Source organism: Diachasmimorpha longicaudata, chromosome 14 (assembly GCF_034640455.1).
Source record: "Diachasmimorpha longicaudata isolate KC_UGA_2023 chromosome 14, iyDiaLong2, whole genome shotgun sequence".
Taxonomy (NCBI): domain Eukaryota; kingdom Metazoa; phylum Arthropoda; class Insecta; order Hymenoptera; family Braconidae; genus Diachasmimorpha; species Diachasmimorpha longicaudata.
The window spans coordinates 4,950,815-4,967,522 of NC_087238.1; the positions used below are offsets into that span (position 1 = coordinate 4,950,815).

Consider the following 16,708-nt stretch of genomic DNA (forward strand, 5'->3'; position numbering starts at 1 on the left):
TTTTACTGAAGTAAAATGTGAGAAAGAGATGAGTCCAAAATTTCAATTGTCTATTTTGCGAATAACTCGCAAACCATGAGGTTTATGGAAAAATGTGACAAAAGAATTTATGTCGAGGATGAAATCCTCCGCAAAAAACTCTTATGGCATTTTGTCCTAGACTCATTATTTTCAAAGATATTCCCAGAATTCTATCTCCCAATGTTGATTCACAATTTCATTCATTCGACTGATGATTAACAAAAAATAACGAGAACGGGATTAATTAACCGGATAAAATGAAGTTATCCATTTGCGATAGTTTGATGGCGTATGAGTAATTGTGAAGAGTAATCAATGAGTAATTAATTAAGTATATAAGAATTAATCACGAATTGAGTGATAAATTTACAAGCTATACTTTGCATAGAACTAGTGGAGGTTTTCCAATAATTAATGTAAAAAATAATAATAATGTAACGAGTAATTAGCTTATTTGCCAGCTATGTTCCCCACGTGCTTGCGGTGTCTGTTCAATCGTAGAGACGGATGGAGCAATTAATTACCGACTATTCATGTCTGGGATGAATTAGAAATTAATTAGCAGTTGATTACTACAATTCATCCCCCACAATTTGTCGATTACGCCGTCTCTTCGATTTTTTTCTGCACAGTACCAACGCAAGTATTGCGATCCCGAGTTCATTATCTAATAACCTGTGAATGGTGTTTTAAGATAATGTTAATGAAAATCTGTATGATTTTTTAATTAGAAACTGTAGCTTGTTAACTCATAAGCATCGCTTGTATTCCGTAGGGATTTAATATTAATGATTAATGGAGAATGAAAAATGTTGGGGGTAATGGATGGCGGTTTGCGTGTGTGTGTGGGGAGGAGTTAATTGTTGATTTAGAATTTAAAAAATTGATTTTTCGGTTCATTCTTTAGGCGTTCGGTTGTCGTTATCCGGATCACAATTTTATTTGCCATTGAAAAAATTAAAGATGCAATAATTTTTCGTTAATTTGGGAATCATCTTGATGAGAAGTGGATTTTGGAAAAATTTGCAGAGATTGAGGAAATTATCCAGTGTAATTAACAAGAACAAAACATGGAATTGTTAGTTAATTACTGGATTCTTTGAGAATGCCGTCACCACTAATATTTTTTCGGTGTTCAATGAATGGAATGCGACTGCTGAAATTTCCTTCCCTCTAAGAAGGAAAATTTTCCCTTAACTCCCTTCTTCATCAATACAAAACCCCAATTTTAGATAATATTAAGAAAAAAAATGGAGCATTCTTAGCTCAGATATCTCCCCACCCCAGGAAACATGTCCAAACAAATTTCATTTTCCCTTATATTCGAAATGCGTACGAGTAATGTCGATCGAAAGTTTCCGGATCCCAAGATCGATAAAAAAAAAATCGAGAAACCGATAGAAATCACGAGTGTTACGTGTCCTGTGTACGAACCAATAATTTGAGGTTTTTTTGTTTGGAAAATAGGCATTATTTACATGCAAAGTATAGAATGTGTACGACTAATAAGTGCGTGATTAGGGCGAAATAATCGTACTAATTTACTGGTGACTAGACGTCACCTGGATCTTCGAATTTAATTTGCATAATCAAGAAAAAAAATATTGATTGGAATGTAATCGATGGAGTCGGTTAATGTGGATCGGTGATGAATTGTATTTTCTGCCACGATGCTAAATATAATGTTAACAATTGCATAATCATGAGCCACTGGGCAGCATAATTAAACAATCTCGTCACGATAAAATTATCGAATGATCATGAAATTAGAAAGACGAGTGAAATCAATTGCAGTTTTTGTTTTTAAAATGAATAGAAGATGATAATGAGTGATAGTAATTTATTTATTTGATGCATGAATTATGAACGTGTCAAGAGATAGATAATACATCTAGTCGATTAAGAAAAGGGATAAAAATTTTGTCGTTTATTCAATGATTTTTTTTTTCATTGGTTCGTTAGCAACATTTTTTTTACTATCGACTCAACGTCAAAGTATTTCCTTTATTTTTTGGAAAATATGGAAAGCAAAATAAGAAGAGCGATGAAACTTTTATCCATCTTCGAGAATTTTTGTTTTTCTACAATTTTTAAATAAAAGATAATAATTATAAATCCATATTAAAATTAATATGGATTTAATGAGAAAAAGGCATTCTGCTGTTATGAAAAAATTTACGAATATTGAAATCGAGCGCAGGGACGGGGGAATTTTTTTTTTGTCACGTAAGTTTGCAAATTTGCACACTCTTTGTTGTCCCGGAGGATTTTTTTTTGATTGATCAGCATAGGAGTAATGATTACAAGTGTACCAGTAGGCATAATGATGGGAGATGTAATCGCAACACGGACATGGCATACAGATAACGACTTTTAATGGTTTATGGTTGAATGATGGGTGCATTGAGCATCGATGGTAATGGTAATTTTCAGATAAAGTTATTGAAATCCTAATGTTTATCCATAATTTTGAGAGAGGTAATAATCATTAATTATCGCGGGAAGTGGTTGTTCTATGTATGACTGTGCGTGTAACACTTTTAATAAACTACTGATGCTTATGAAACAATTTTTTGGAGTTTGTTTGTTTCATTTACCCAGTGATAATATTTTATATTACTTATATATAATATATTGAAGACGTGACGTATGATTTCGTGATGATAATTCTATCCCAAGTCTTTAAATCCAAAAATTTCTGGTACTCCTGTCGTTTGATTAATCGCACTGTCCATCGGGGCGGAGGGGGGGGATTAAAATGATCTCGATCCGGAAATGAAAGTTATATTCGTATGACAGAATTGAAAAACAAATTGTGTCACAATTTTTATTTCTTCTATATATTCTTTACATTTTTTTCTTTCAATCCTATTTTTTTTAAGTCAAAGGTGAAGTTCAAGACTCAAATTTTTGGAAGGAAAACAAATTCTTGGATAATCTATATTGCAAAATTGAAATTTTTTTTCACCTCAATCCGGTCCTACTCCTGCACTATCTCTCCTAAAATCAAAATATTTTTTCCACGTCGATTTTCTCTCATTCCCAATGCGTTAAAATTATATAAATTACCTTATGAAATTCACCAGGTAGTTTCACGCGATAAATGCTCGTGTATTTACCCAACCTCATATCGAGTATCCGAATAAAAATAATTGAAATTATGAAAAAAAAAAGTCAAATGGATCAGTCAGTGATCGAGTGTCGAGACGGTGAACATCTTATCTCTCGTTACCTAATGATCTTGTCCCTGAGATGGAATAATCTCAGCCTATCCTTGTGCAACATTTCTCCTTAAAAAAATACAGAAATCAACGGAGCACGAACCGAATGGAGGACATACGACTACAGCTTTCCGAGCTGTTTAATTTTTTGGGAATAAATTAAAGGTCGAGGGAACAAATTGACTAATAACAATTTTTTTAACTAAAATCCTCTCTCATTTCCCCACAAATTAATTTTTTTCCTCAAACAATACCATCCAATTTACGAACTTCATTGTCAATAAAGGAATAATTATCATAACTAATGTTTCCTAATAATAAAAAAATTAATTAAATTAATTTCAAAAAAGAAAACATTCATTGACTTCTGTGTTTTCAAATTACGTTTTATTTCTCGTGACTTGTGAATTATTATTTTTAATCAATAAATTGAAAAAAAATCATTTTAAAACATTAAAAAATTAAGCTTTAATTTTCCTCGCATAAACCCAACCACGAGGAACAATTTCACCGAAAAAAAAATGAGCAAATAGCATTCTAAAATAAAAACAAGACGTGAACAATGAAATGAATAAAATATGCGAGGACTTGATCACTGAGCATTGGCACACGAGTTACTTGGAATGCGCCCCGCGCATTATCCATATAAAAATGCCTTTTGCACTTGCAACCTGTTGGAGATATCGTCAAATACGTTTTATGAATCTCCTTGGGTATTATTCAGCGCCTCCGGAGGGAGGAGGGGAGCTTTAAGGTGGATGAAAAGGTGGTGGAGTCCATGGGCGGGACGCGGAGCCGCTCCCGATGGGAACCTATATAAGCGGAGACGCGCCTTACCGCGTAACACGATCCTATAACAATCTCCACTGACAAACAACTTCACCATGCGCTTCATCGTAAGTTTTACAAAATTTTTAAATTAAAAAAATCCCCAGTCGTCGGAAAAAAAATTGATAAAACCTGAAGCAAACCCTGAAGTTTGCGAAGAATTTTTGTGTTAAAGATGTTGGAAATTGTTTTAAAATAATTGAACCCTCATAGAAATTGTTTATAATTTTTAGGCGCGTTTTTTAATTGAATATAAAAGTGTTTAAATGAGGAAATTCCAATTAAATTGGAGTTGGCTATTGTGTAGAAAATTTTTAACCAATTGAAGATCTTCCAGAAATCTTCGGAAAAATCTCCAGACGTCCCGGGTGATCCAAAAAGATTCGTTGGAATTTCAGTGAAAAAAATATTATTTTCGCTCTCCTTTTATCCCCCATCATCGGAATAAAGCGTTAAAGATCAAAGTACCCGTGGGAACTTTTATCTGGCACACCCAGGTCACTCACAGCCTCCCTCCGATCCCTTGGAAAGTTCAATCAGTGACCAAAAACTCATTGCAATAATTCTCCATTAGGTGCAATCGCTGCTCCTCTGCACCGGCCTTTCATTGGCGCAGTACACCACCACCCCAGTCCCTATCCTCAAGCAGATCAACAGGTGAGTACCTCAACCCCGTTGACTACCATCAAACAATCCCATAATTAATTAATCAGTGGATACCATCAGTGGATCCACCAAAACTGCTCCATCTCCAGTGCAACAATTTTATTTTTCACTTTTTTATTTTTCTAGGACAGTTTTCCTCTTGATATATCAAGGAAGACAGATCTTCCGGATCTTCTGAAGAGTCTTCCAAAGATCATCAAAGGAAAAATGTCTTAAAAAAATGTCCGATAAAAATTAATTAAGATAAAGACTTTTAATTATGAAAAAATCATCAATATTTAGTTACCGTAATTTTTGGGGATTTTGATGATTCAAATTTTTTTCGCGGGCAACTGGGTGAGGTCCTGATTAGATAAATTGTTTCCCTTAATTTCGCAGACACAACGAGGACGGGAGTTACAGTTACGGTTACGAAGCCGCGGACGGATCCTACAAGATCGAATCGAAATACCCGACCGGCGAGGTGTACGGTAAGTACGGATTCGTGGACGACACGGGGACAGTGCGAGAGGTTAAATACGACGCGGGTCACCGAGGATTCGAGCCAGCGGGTCCTGGGATTAACGTGCCACCCTCGACTCTGGCAGGAAATGCCGTTGGAGATCAAAATCAGCCGGAGGATGACGGCCAGTATCGCGAGGATCCGTCGATCTACTACACGGATCCGCGGTACACCAATGGCGAGAAATATGAGAGACGCCCACCCCCGGCGGTGGCACCCCCCCGTCAGCAGTATAAACAATCTGGGCAGGAGTACAACCCACCGAGATCGGGGTAAGTGGTCATCAGGAGAGGGATTGAAGATCGCGAAGAGGTTTTTGGCGGGTTAAAAGGATCTTCAGAAAATTCTGGTGGATTTTCGGGTTTAGGGAGGGTTTAGAAGCTCTGGGGTCTGGGGTCTGGGGTCTTTGGTCTCCCAAAGACCTCCCCCAGAGCTTCTAAACCCATTTTGGTCACAAGATCTTCGGAAAACTTGAAAAAAGAGATTTTGAAAGAAACTGAAGATTAAAAAAATGTTTTGTGAAGTGATCATTGGGGGATGGTGATAAAAAATATCTTCGAGAGGTGATTAATGATTAACAAACCGAGAATCAATGATTTGATAATCGATAAATTGCGAGGTCTGAAGATCTTGAAGGAATTCTGAAGATTTCAAAAATTTCTCCTGAAGATCTTCTGAAAAATTGTTGTTTAACAATTTTTTCTGTGACACCAAACAATTTGGGGCTGCAGACAATATAATTTTGATTGAAAACAAAGTCAAATTTGTTCCATTTTATTTATTAATTCGATTCATTTAGGATTCATTAGACATAAAATTTATTAATTTATTCTGTAAATTTTATTTTCGTCATTTTATTGAGATGCAAGTTATAAATTTGAAAATTTTACACTCCACAAAATGAAAATATCTCATTGTTTCTCTGGGTAATAAATCCCGGAGGGTCCAAGACACAAACAACAAGTGAAAATCAGGTGAGCGCAGAAATAAATTCCAAACATCAATACTTTTCACTCCGAGTGTACTTATTTGTCCGAACAAGCGTGAAATGTCAAGTGAATCGTTCGAAAGCGTACCGAGATCGTGACTCGGTTGAAATTCTGCTAATAATCGTGTATCCGAATTCTCGAACAAAATTGATGAAACACTTGAAGCCGTAAAAAAGGGATTTTTTCATTTTCATTGGGACGCACCCGATTTTTGCACCCGACAGCTGCAAAATAATTAGCAATATCGCACCCTTCAATAGCATTATATGACATGACATCTGCACGACATCGACATGACATTCAACAAAATGAATCTTCATCAATTAATCCTTAAAAAAATTGTCAATTAATGAATACAAAATTGAAATGAAATTTTTGTCGATCATCCGAAGACAATCGATTACTGAAAATTAAGGGCCAGACAATTTACGGTTTCTGAAGATCTGGAGAACTTTCCGAAGATCTGAAGGGATAACTGTAAAAATTGTCTTTCGAGAATATTTAAAAAAATGATCTTCCAACAGTAAAAAATTGGCCTTTTTTGTTATTAAAATTTCTTATCAATTTTATTTTCCAGATATTCCACTTATCAGCAGTACGAACCGGCGCAACGAGTGCAGCCCGTGGTGCAATATCCGGAGTACCAGAGGTACAAACAGCCCAGCAACATCGATACCTCGTCCTACACCGTTCAATATCGAAAGAAATGATAATACTTACCCCGCCCCCGTCGAAGAAAAAAATCCTGTAAATAGTTTAATTTATCCCTCGGCAAAATAATTAACGATTCACCACCTGAGTAATAAAAACCCTCTAAAAACAAGTTCTGTTCAGTTTAAAATTCTTCAACTCCTGTTCCACATTTTCCAGACGGAAGTCGGCGTTACTTTTTCTCACAGTTGAATAATAATCGAATCGAGTGGCTCGATCACCATTTTCCATATTTTTTCATCGAACTATCGAAGGCGAATGCGCGACCTTGTCGCTCTATTTATCCCGCGGGCTGTGCGTTTGTTCGAAAGAGAGCGACAACTGTTACCTGCGTGTCAGGAAGGAGTGAAAGACACCAGTAGGCCACACCCTGGAATTTCATCTTACGTGGACTTCCTTTAATAGACAGTCAACGGGTTGATTAGTTGAATAATCGGAGAGTTTACGATTTTTTTTAATTATCCAAGGCTGGATTACGCTGAGAGAAAAACAGAGTCAGGAAAAATTACGGAATTCGTGTATAATATGCCCCATACGGAGTAATTTTTCCCGATTTTCCCTGATTTTCCCCGGGGAAAAATTCGCGAACATCTCAACACTGAGAACTAATAAAACATTAAAAACAACAATTTGTTTAAAATTTTCCACGCCCCAAAAACGTGTCGCAAAAACGGAGAGAAAAATTCCCCAGACATTACGGTACCATTTGATAATCATGTTTTGGACATCCGGAAAAATTCCTATAAATTAATTAAATTATGGAAAATGTAACGGAAATGTTGCAAAATGTTGTCGGCGCCCCCCACCATTGTTATCTGAATTTTCTGACGCAACAAATATTTTATAAACAAATCTCCGTATTCCGACGATCCTTTTCACTCGGCAATGAACCTGGGGATCAATCAACCGATCGATTACTTCCGGCCCGCGACCTCATTATCAGTTCCCCCCCTCCCCCTGTAATTCACTTATGATTTCCCTCGACTGGAGATCACCCTGACGTATTTCCAACCGATTAATCGCCCGTCATCCCCCGTTTTTATATCGCTCTACCTTTAACATCATCTGACACGCGTGGTCGTAAGCATCGCGATTACGCACTACAGCGGAGGTATTTAATTCTTAAGGTGTGGTGCTTTCCTACACCCAAATGACCCAGCAGCAGTTCCGGTTACCGTCAATGACCCAGTCAGTGTCACTAGCTGCCTTCTACATTTTTAAAAATTCTAATATCGATTTTTTAAAAATAATTAGAGAACGAATTAAAAAATAAAATCGATGGTCTACGGTTTTGTAGAGCTTATATTTATTTAAGTAATTAGAATAATTGCAATAAATAACTAAATAAATAAATAAATGAATGAATAATTACTCAAATAATTAAATAAATAAATAAATAAATTATTCGTTTCAAATTGAAAAAAAAAAATTCTTCCCTAAAACTATCTCATCAGGAAGTGCAACACTGGAACCGGAATTCATGTACCCCGTCCCCTGGCGTATCGTTGGCATGATTTATAATTGGCAACTATTGCAGATAAAATGCGTGAACATGCTTTTACCATAGGCTGCATGCACAACTCAAAGTGAAAAGCATTGCGTTATTATTTCTAATGTTCTCGGTCGTGTACTCAAGTAGTTTTGCATTGTAATTTTAAATTAGATGGGATATCCATTGAATTATGACGTAAATTTGTGATTTCCGCAATTCCACCGATGCAGGGAAGCGTTTCAAGCAAAACGTTACACATACCTTGACCGAAAGCACCAGAATATTGGCTCATTCATCGATAATTAATGAGTTATTCCAAAGGGCGGAATTTCGTCAAATTTCGGTCTAATATTTTGACTCGAGAGGCAGGAAAATTCGGAAACGAAAATATAACGGAGGTGTCTGCCTTCGAGTTTCTCTTGGCGAATGAGAATTCTGATTGAACGTTTTTTTTTGTGAGAAGAAAATATTTTTACTGATTTTTTATGAGCTTGTAATGAACATTTTCTACTCCAGACAAATTGTTCAATTTACGGGGGATTATTTCGTCGACGAAACGGAATTTTTATGAGACATGACACAATTCCTCTCTTCCTCATTTTCTCATACATCGCATATGATTTTTTGTCAGCTTTAATTGACGATATGTTTCTTCCTGAAGGAAACTTCCCAATTATCGTACTCCTCTCAATGAAAAAATAATAATCCCCTCCCGGTAGGAGCGTGAACGTTATTGACTTACTTGTTGCCTGTAGCATCAAAGGCCCTCCGTAAATTACATAAATCCCAGCAGAGAAAGTAGCGTAACGAGGCGTCTAGATCGTTAGAGAAGCCCGTGGATACCAATATCCCCTTTGTGTCATGCTGATACACTTATTGGTTGGACGTATAAGTGGTCTGCAATCAGTGACAAAGTAAATGTCACGGCTGATGGTAAGAATTGAGAAGTTTATAAAACGTGAAAGGACGCCTGGATCACTTGATCTGTCCGTGTCCTCTGTACACGTGTTTTTTATTTCAGTTACACATTGACCGTGGGCTCAAGTTCCCCAGGCGGGTGTTACGATTACTGAGTGATCCAATGGGTCTTAAGCTTCGATAAGACAACCTCGGGGAAGCCTTGGGAGGCCTACAGTGCGCCCGCAATACGATTTTTGGAGAGCATTTTGCAGCCGGGATGAGGGGCCTTTCGGCCGACATTGAAAAATTCATATTTCACAAATATCCGATCGCCAAGGTACGGCCGACATTGCGCCAACATTCGGCCATCGGTTACAGAGGGCCGATATTAGGTTGAGAGGCGGCCCAATTAAGATCGGCTCACCTCAGGCGTGATTTTCAAGAGTTTCGGAGATTCCTGACAATGTCGGCGCTACCCTGGCCCAACCTCGGCCGCCTCGTGATATCTGCCATTATAACGGCACTCTCACATGCCCTCCGATGACTCATACAGTTAAATAAATTGCAAAATAGTTACCGACACTCAGCCGGGATTTTCCTAACGTTTCATATGCAAAATTATAGTTTGATGTCTTGCCTTTCACCCATTATCCTCGGATTTGTTACAATTGAATATCAACGTTTGTTCATAATTTCCTGGAATAAATTAATCCCCCATTACTCAGCATTATCGCACACGAATTAAGTAGAGGTTTTAATGAAATAGTGGTAACTAAATGCTACGGGTGCAGTGCCCATGACCTCTGGTGGGCATCAGTTGCATAAATATCCCGGTGACTTTCCACCGATGCATTGTTATGCAAGTACAGTTCAATCGTTTGGAAAAATCGGGTGAATCGAGGGATCACTTTCACGAGGTCATGCGCAACTGGGTGACCTTGTGGCTGTATTTTTTCTTACAGCTGGAGTGCAGTTGAAAGTTGGCAGATGGAGATTGAGAATGACGGGGCGGTTGAGTTTTTGAGGCGTTATCCTTCGATTATGTTTCCAGATGAATGCCCCCATTTTGTAGTTTGATGATTACTATAATTTTTGGGTTCGTGGAATGCGAAGTTGTGGGGAAAAAAGTCTGATAAATTGCCCCAGTGATTCGGGAATTTTAAGAATTGAAATGAAAAAAAAATCTCAATGACGCGAGACTTTATTGCTTTTCTCAGACCAGAAAAATTGTTTACAAATTACGTGTCTGTTCCGTAATCTGCCAGTCAAAATTACGGAACAGGTTCGCATTTTTTCGCTGAACTGTTCCGTCATTTTTACCGAATATTGTTTTGACTGGCGGATTACGGAACGTAATTTTTTAATGTTTTCTCTCGTCTGATGTGAGGAAATGATTTACATGATTGATTCGCGTTATCAATTCACATCACTTTCTTCGAAATATAATGGACTCTCCTGGATTAGCGACTGCATTATGTAATTATCAGTGAAGTGATATCAGAAGTTTGTCCAGTGGTGAAGTGGTAAAGGGTAACGAGTCGTTTATCTCTCCTCTGATTTTTAAATAAATAATTCTAAACACGAGAGAGACAACACATATAATCCATTCCCCGACAGATGACATAAAACTGACAAAATCATTAAATCCCCCAGAAATGAAAAATGAAAAAAACCAAAATCCATTCAGTCTCGCGCACTAATTAATGTCTCCCTGTTTTGATACTTTTAAATTTGGGTTTCACCGAGCCCAACCCGATTTCACCTTGCGCCTTACATAAAATCCCATTTATAACCATTACCCCCACCCCTCTAGTGACCCGAACCCCCCGATAATTACCCCCAATTACCTCTCAGCAGCCACCGATCACGCCATCATTACTCATCACTCAATCAGCCGCCCCGAGGGCTCCCTAACGTCGAATAAAAATCCCCCGAAGACGATTCTAACGTTCACCATGTGGTCAGCCGGTTCTAATACAATTGCCCTGAACACGCGGTTCCGCAACGCGACAAGGTGGGCCCTCGCAATACACCAAGAAATGGAATAGATAGTGAAAGTCCCCCGGAGCGAGCCGATAGGGGATGCCAGTCAGGTGGGGAGGGCCGGGGGGACGGGGTCCAGGTAAGGTATATGAGGGCCTCAGTTCGTGGCTCGGCTGGTACTCTAGCCTCGCTGTCCACTAACACAATCACAGGAAATTAATATTAAAATATTATCAAGATGGGCGCCCTTGGGACGGTACGTATGGTGATTCCCCTAGTTATATTAAAAACTTTAAGGTGAATCCTCATGTGCATGTGCGCGTCCCTCGTCGTTTTGCGAATCGTCTGTGTCTGTGATTAAGTGAATTAATAAATTGGACTCGAAAATTTGGATTTACTCTGTAAATAATTTTTTTTTTAGCCAAAAAGTGATTTTTATTATCGTCCGATCGAGCCCCAATTCACCGATTTTACCGATCATTGGAATTTTGTTTTTTTACTATGTAAATTTGTTATGTAACAAGAAAGGCGAACGCAATGTACAATTAAAAAGTCCTGAGATAACTCAATAAATTATAAAATCGCGTGCGACCCGTCACTTATCTCACCACTTTCTCGTTAAACCAGATCGGTACAACATTTTTTTTTTTTCATCATGTATTAACTAATACATCGCGTTGGCGTTGGCGTGATCATTGATGCGTGGACACGAGGAAGTGCCTACTCCACAAAACACGTTATCGTGTCTAATTACATCGGGCCCAATTTACAAACGTGAAATTTCAGAAATAATACGATTGGGGAATCACGCGAATTCAATATCTTCAGATTACCGGTCACCGGTGGTCAGTCTGTCGCAAGATGGAGTTTTGATTTCACCTGCGCTGATCCATATTGCCGATTATGTTTAACGACTCTCATTCTGGAAAGTACTGAAACCTGTTGCGTAACGTTTTTTAAATTATGACGGAATGCGAAGTTGTTGAAATGAGACAATTGAAGTTCGGGGCAGTAACCCCATAAAAATCGGTGTCTCATTCACATCGGGGGTCATGATTACGAGGATCTGTTGTCCGGGTGCATCGACCATTGACTCCTGGATGTGGACGATCGTCTCGACGCCCTCCACAGCCCTCATGATAACCCTTAAACTTTTTTTATTCTACTTTGTTCTGAAAATCGTCAGTGAATTTTATTTTGAAAATTACTACACACCAAAAATTATTACCACAAGTGCGCATGCGCCGGAGGGACCTTCGCCTCGAGTTCGTTCACCATTTTAACCCCTGAATCACCAAAAAAATCGACAAAGTGTACGGGGCCTCAAGACCCGCATCCGGAAACTACGAATTGCTGAAATGGTAATAACATTCTTTCGGCTTCTGTCAGAAGTTTTTTGGTCCCGTAAAGTTGGCACACAACCCACGCCGAGGACTGACCAACCACACGAGCAAAAAAAAAAATAATCGCCAGACCCCCCGGACCCAATTTTTTGTCACCATTTTCAACATTCCGAGTTTGGAAAGTAGCGCCGATTTCCCGACGCAGAATCGCGAGAAGTAATTGCCGGAGACAGAAAAAGCAGTTCTCAAACCGGTTCAACTGCTAAAAAAATTATCGTGCGTAATGTGCCGTTTACCGCACGGCACGTAAAATTACGTCACCAACCGGAAAAATTACCGTTCATTAACCGCTCCCACCCACTAAATCGCTCTTTACCTTGCAGATGATACTGGCGATGACGATAACCTTAACCCTCTCCCAGCAGTACCGCCAAGGCTACGAGGACTACGAGCAGGAGTACGACAGTAATCCCCGTCAGGGTCAGCCGACGCCGCGCAGTTACCAGAGCGGTTCGCCCGCCGCGCAGCGCCCCCAGGAGCCGGCGTCCCCTAAGCCAACGCCAGTAGCCATTTTGAAGCAGATAAATCGTCACAACGAGGACGGCTCCTACACGTACGGCTTCGAGGGCGCCGACGGTTCCTTCAAGATCGAGACGAAGCTGGCGAATGGCGAGGTCAAAGGCAAATACGGCTTCGTCGACGACGGCGGCAAGGTCAGAGTCGTCCAATACGGTGCTGATCAGTACGGCTTTCAGCCGGAGGGGGAGGGCATAACGGTCGCCCCGCCCACCCTCGTCGACGAGACCACAAACAAAGAGGCCCTCCAGGGTCAGAGTCTGGATTATCAGGAGTACCAGCGCCCGACGCCACCGAGGATTCCCCAACAGGCGCCCCAGAGGCCCCAGTACCAGGCGCCTGCGCGTCCCCCCCCACCCCAGTACCGCGAACCTGCCCAGCCCGCCCCCACCCAATACCACACTGAGGCCCTTTACGGAGCGGGCCCCAAGGGCCCCGTCTTCTCACCCGCCGGACAACAGTCTCCACTTCTCAGGGCTCAGGACAACTACGAACAGCCACCGGCGTCGCAGGCATACAATCAGGGCCCAGTTCAATTCGGACCCGCTCCTGTCAGGGAGGCCCCTCAGCCACGTAGTGCCCAACCCAGTGCTGCCCCTGGCGGTGGAATACTCGATCAACTCGCCAGAGACTACGCTCTACCGCAGAATGCAGCACAACCACTTCACGACATCAGTTTTGGATATTATTGATAAGGAATTTTTGTAATTGTGTAATAAATAATTGTCAGTCACTCGTTGGGCCCTTTTTTTTGGTGGGTGGGGTCTGGGGAGAAGGGAGGGGAGGCGTCAGGGTCAGGGGGTGGGAGAGGTCGCGGTGGTTGAGCCCTTTGTGGTGGCGCTGCAATTTGTTGTTTGGCGAGGGACAGGGGGAGGGGGAGTTAATTAATTAGAAATAAAATGACGACGGAGGGGGGTATTGGTCATCGGTGAATCGTTGAAAGCCTTTCAATTCCATTCCCACGGATCTGTTGACGCTTTATTTATGGGATAATGAGTGATCATTAGTTAATCATTCAATCAATAGTTTTTTTATTGATTTTTATGGGATTCAGATCGATTATTTTTCTTTCATCGGGGAGATTGGGAATCGATTTTTATTGGAAAAATGTAATCGTGTTCAAGTAGACGAGATAAAACTGGGGTGTGGTCATTTCCCGGTTTTGTACTTCGTAACGGGACTTTCTAATCGGAAGTGAGTTGGAAGGAGAGATAATAAAATCGAAGATGGAAATAATTATGGGGCCAGAAAATTTGCATGTCTATTTGAACTTCTGAAATTAAAAAATATCGAAGGGGGTTCTCATGCACCAGGGGGTCTGCTGACCTCTTGGGAGGGGGAGGGAGGGGGAGAGGAGGGAGACGTATTCAGTGGGACTTTGAGGCGCCGATGCCCAGTGTGACCTCATGTGCCAACAGAAGATGGATAACTTTGGGCCCGTGGAAAATAGATATAATTATGCAACAGATTTTTCTCATTTCATAATTTTTTTTTTAAATAATTTTTGCCGGTGTAAATTACGGTCCGTCTGTTACGCTTGAAGCTGAAGTGAAAATTACCTTCAAAATTGTCGCAAATTACGATTATATGTCCGTTATTTGCAATTTCGTAGTCCGAAATTACCACAATTTTTTTTTGCACTCTACGTTTACTTATCCGTAATTAACGACAAAGAAAGAAAAAGTTATTTATACTGTAAAATTTTTTTTTTGTTATACGTTTCTATTAAGATCGTAATTTACGATTTCTTAAGCGTAAAATGCGCCGAGTGAAACGTAAAATGTTTCTATTTTGACCGTAAAATATCTTTTTGAAGTCGACATTCCGATTTTTACGATGAAAAAAAAAGCGGACATTGTACTGATCTTAAATATAAATTACGTTTATACAATCGTAAATAACACCCAGCAAAACGTATTTAATGTTCCAATTTTTTTATTCTGTACAAAATAAATTCGATATATCGAATGTTGTCTAATAATAATCAATAATTTCTTCATCTTCGCACGATACAAAAAAAATCATACAAATCAATAAAATTCTCAGGTCTTCACTTTTATAAAAAACCAATAAATCATTTTTGTTTTTTTATCTCATCGCGCGATTTTTCAATTTATCAATCTACATAATTATGCAGACCCCTCCCTCCACCCCCACCCCTCTAATTAAAATTATCGTTCTTTGTTTTCGGCAATCTGACGCAACTGAAATTCTGCTCCAGCATTTAACAATAAAGACCAACAAAAATATCGTATACAATTCCCACGTAATAAACGATATTTCGTAATGATTAGACGACCTCGATAGTATCTTTTTGTTTTGCTGAGGGCCAAGACGGGTTGTTCCCCAAGGGGGGTTAATTAAACAGCTGAGAAAATTAAAACCTTCGCCAGTTGTCATTAAAATTCAAAAAATAAAAAAGTCATTCTCACTTACCCGCTGATTTGGCCTAATTTTCATCCCAGGAGATTGCTATTCGGTGAGCGTTTGGGCATCGAGTGTTGGCTCGACAGGCGGCAATTGATTTTAACACGTGGGTCACGTGAAAATATGCAGAATAACGATGCAACGAATTATAATCGCAATGAGTGTAAACATATGCCAGAGGTGTATCGAGGGGGATCCCAGACGGGCGTGTCATAATGGGCCCCTGTGCCCCCAACGGGGTATTACCTCATGGATTTGACCTTGTTACAGAGTATGCAAAGAATACCGCTGCACTTTCATTTTCGAAAACGAAGAAAAAAGTTCAAGTTGGAATAGGAATCGAGCCGCGGGCGTTCTTTGTTGATTTTGCGGATGTGATTTTTATTTTATTTTATTTCGACCTAAAAAATATTTGTCAATACGTATCGATGAATACATAATACAATAATATTGTATATAATATTTATCATATGCTAAATCATTTTTTATGTATAATATTTTTGATTATTAATTAATTAACTGCTTCATACCCTATCAGACTAAAATAAAAAATATAAAAAAATAATAAATACGAATAAATGATTTAATTTGTGGATTCAATGCAATAAATAATGAATATTCATAAAAATTAATTAGTTTCTGGTAATTATTAGAGGAAATAAATGAAATTTACTGGGAGAATTTTTCACCGGTTCACATGGAATATTTTTTTTAAACAAATGGTGCAATAAAAATTCCCAGCACTCCCCCATAAACTCTCCCGCAACCTCGACCCAGCAATATAAAATCCGTCATAATTTATCAAGCGGAATTAATCACAAATTCAATGACTCTCCTACCCCGGAGTTATAACCGAAATAATTGCACTCAATCCAGGATAATGATTTCGACCTAAAACTCTCTTTCATTTAAGCCCCCGAGTAACACGTCTTCCTCAAGGGGCTCGCGGTGCGTTTAGTCATGACCGTCGAGTAATTACGTAAAACAAGAGCAGTGAAAAAAATATATACATGTATATGCGAGAGGTGTATAACAAGTTCGAGGATAGA

General features: G+C 39.2%; 2 protein-coding genes across 2 annotated transcripts; both read left to right on the forward strand.

The window, feature by feature from the left end:
* The first annotated feature begins 4,008 nt into the window (after positions 1-4,008).
* LOC135169073 (uncharacterized) lies at positions 4,009-7,044 on the forward strand. The gene is made up of 4 exons (XM_064133787.1): positions 4,009-4,138; positions 4,645-4,727; positions 5,115-5,510; positions 6,805-7,044. The coding sequence occupies exons 1-4, from the start codon at positions 4,127-4,129 to the stop codon at positions 6,935-6,937; spliced, it is 624 nt and encodes a 207-aa protein (XP_063989857.1). The 5' UTR covers positions 4,009-4,126; the 3' UTR covers positions 6,938-7,044.
* A 4,401-nt stretch (positions 7,045-11,445) lies between these two features.
* LOC135169070 (fibrous sheath CABYR-binding protein-like) lies at positions 11,446-13,965 on the forward strand. The gene is made up of 2 exons (XM_064133781.1): positions 11,446-11,569; positions 13,040-13,965. Exons 1-2 carry the CDS (start codon positions 11,552-11,554, stop codon positions 13,922-13,924), a joined length of 903 nt encoding a protein of 300 aa, XP_063989851.1. The 5' UTR covers positions 11,446-11,551; the 3' UTR covers positions 13,925-13,965.
* The last annotated feature ends 2,743 nt before the right edge of the window (positions 13,966-16,708 follow it).

Coding starts and splice junctions, on each gene's coding strand:
- LOC135169073 (XM_064133787.1), top strand. Junction 4,728..5,114: donor ATCCTCAAGCAGATCAACAG/GTGAGTACCTCA, acceptor TTAATTTCGCAG/ACACAACGAGGACGGGAGTT. Junction 5,511..6,804: donor TACAACCCACCGAGATCGGG/GTAAGTGGTCAT, acceptor TTTATTTTCCAG/ATATTCCACTTATCAGCAGT.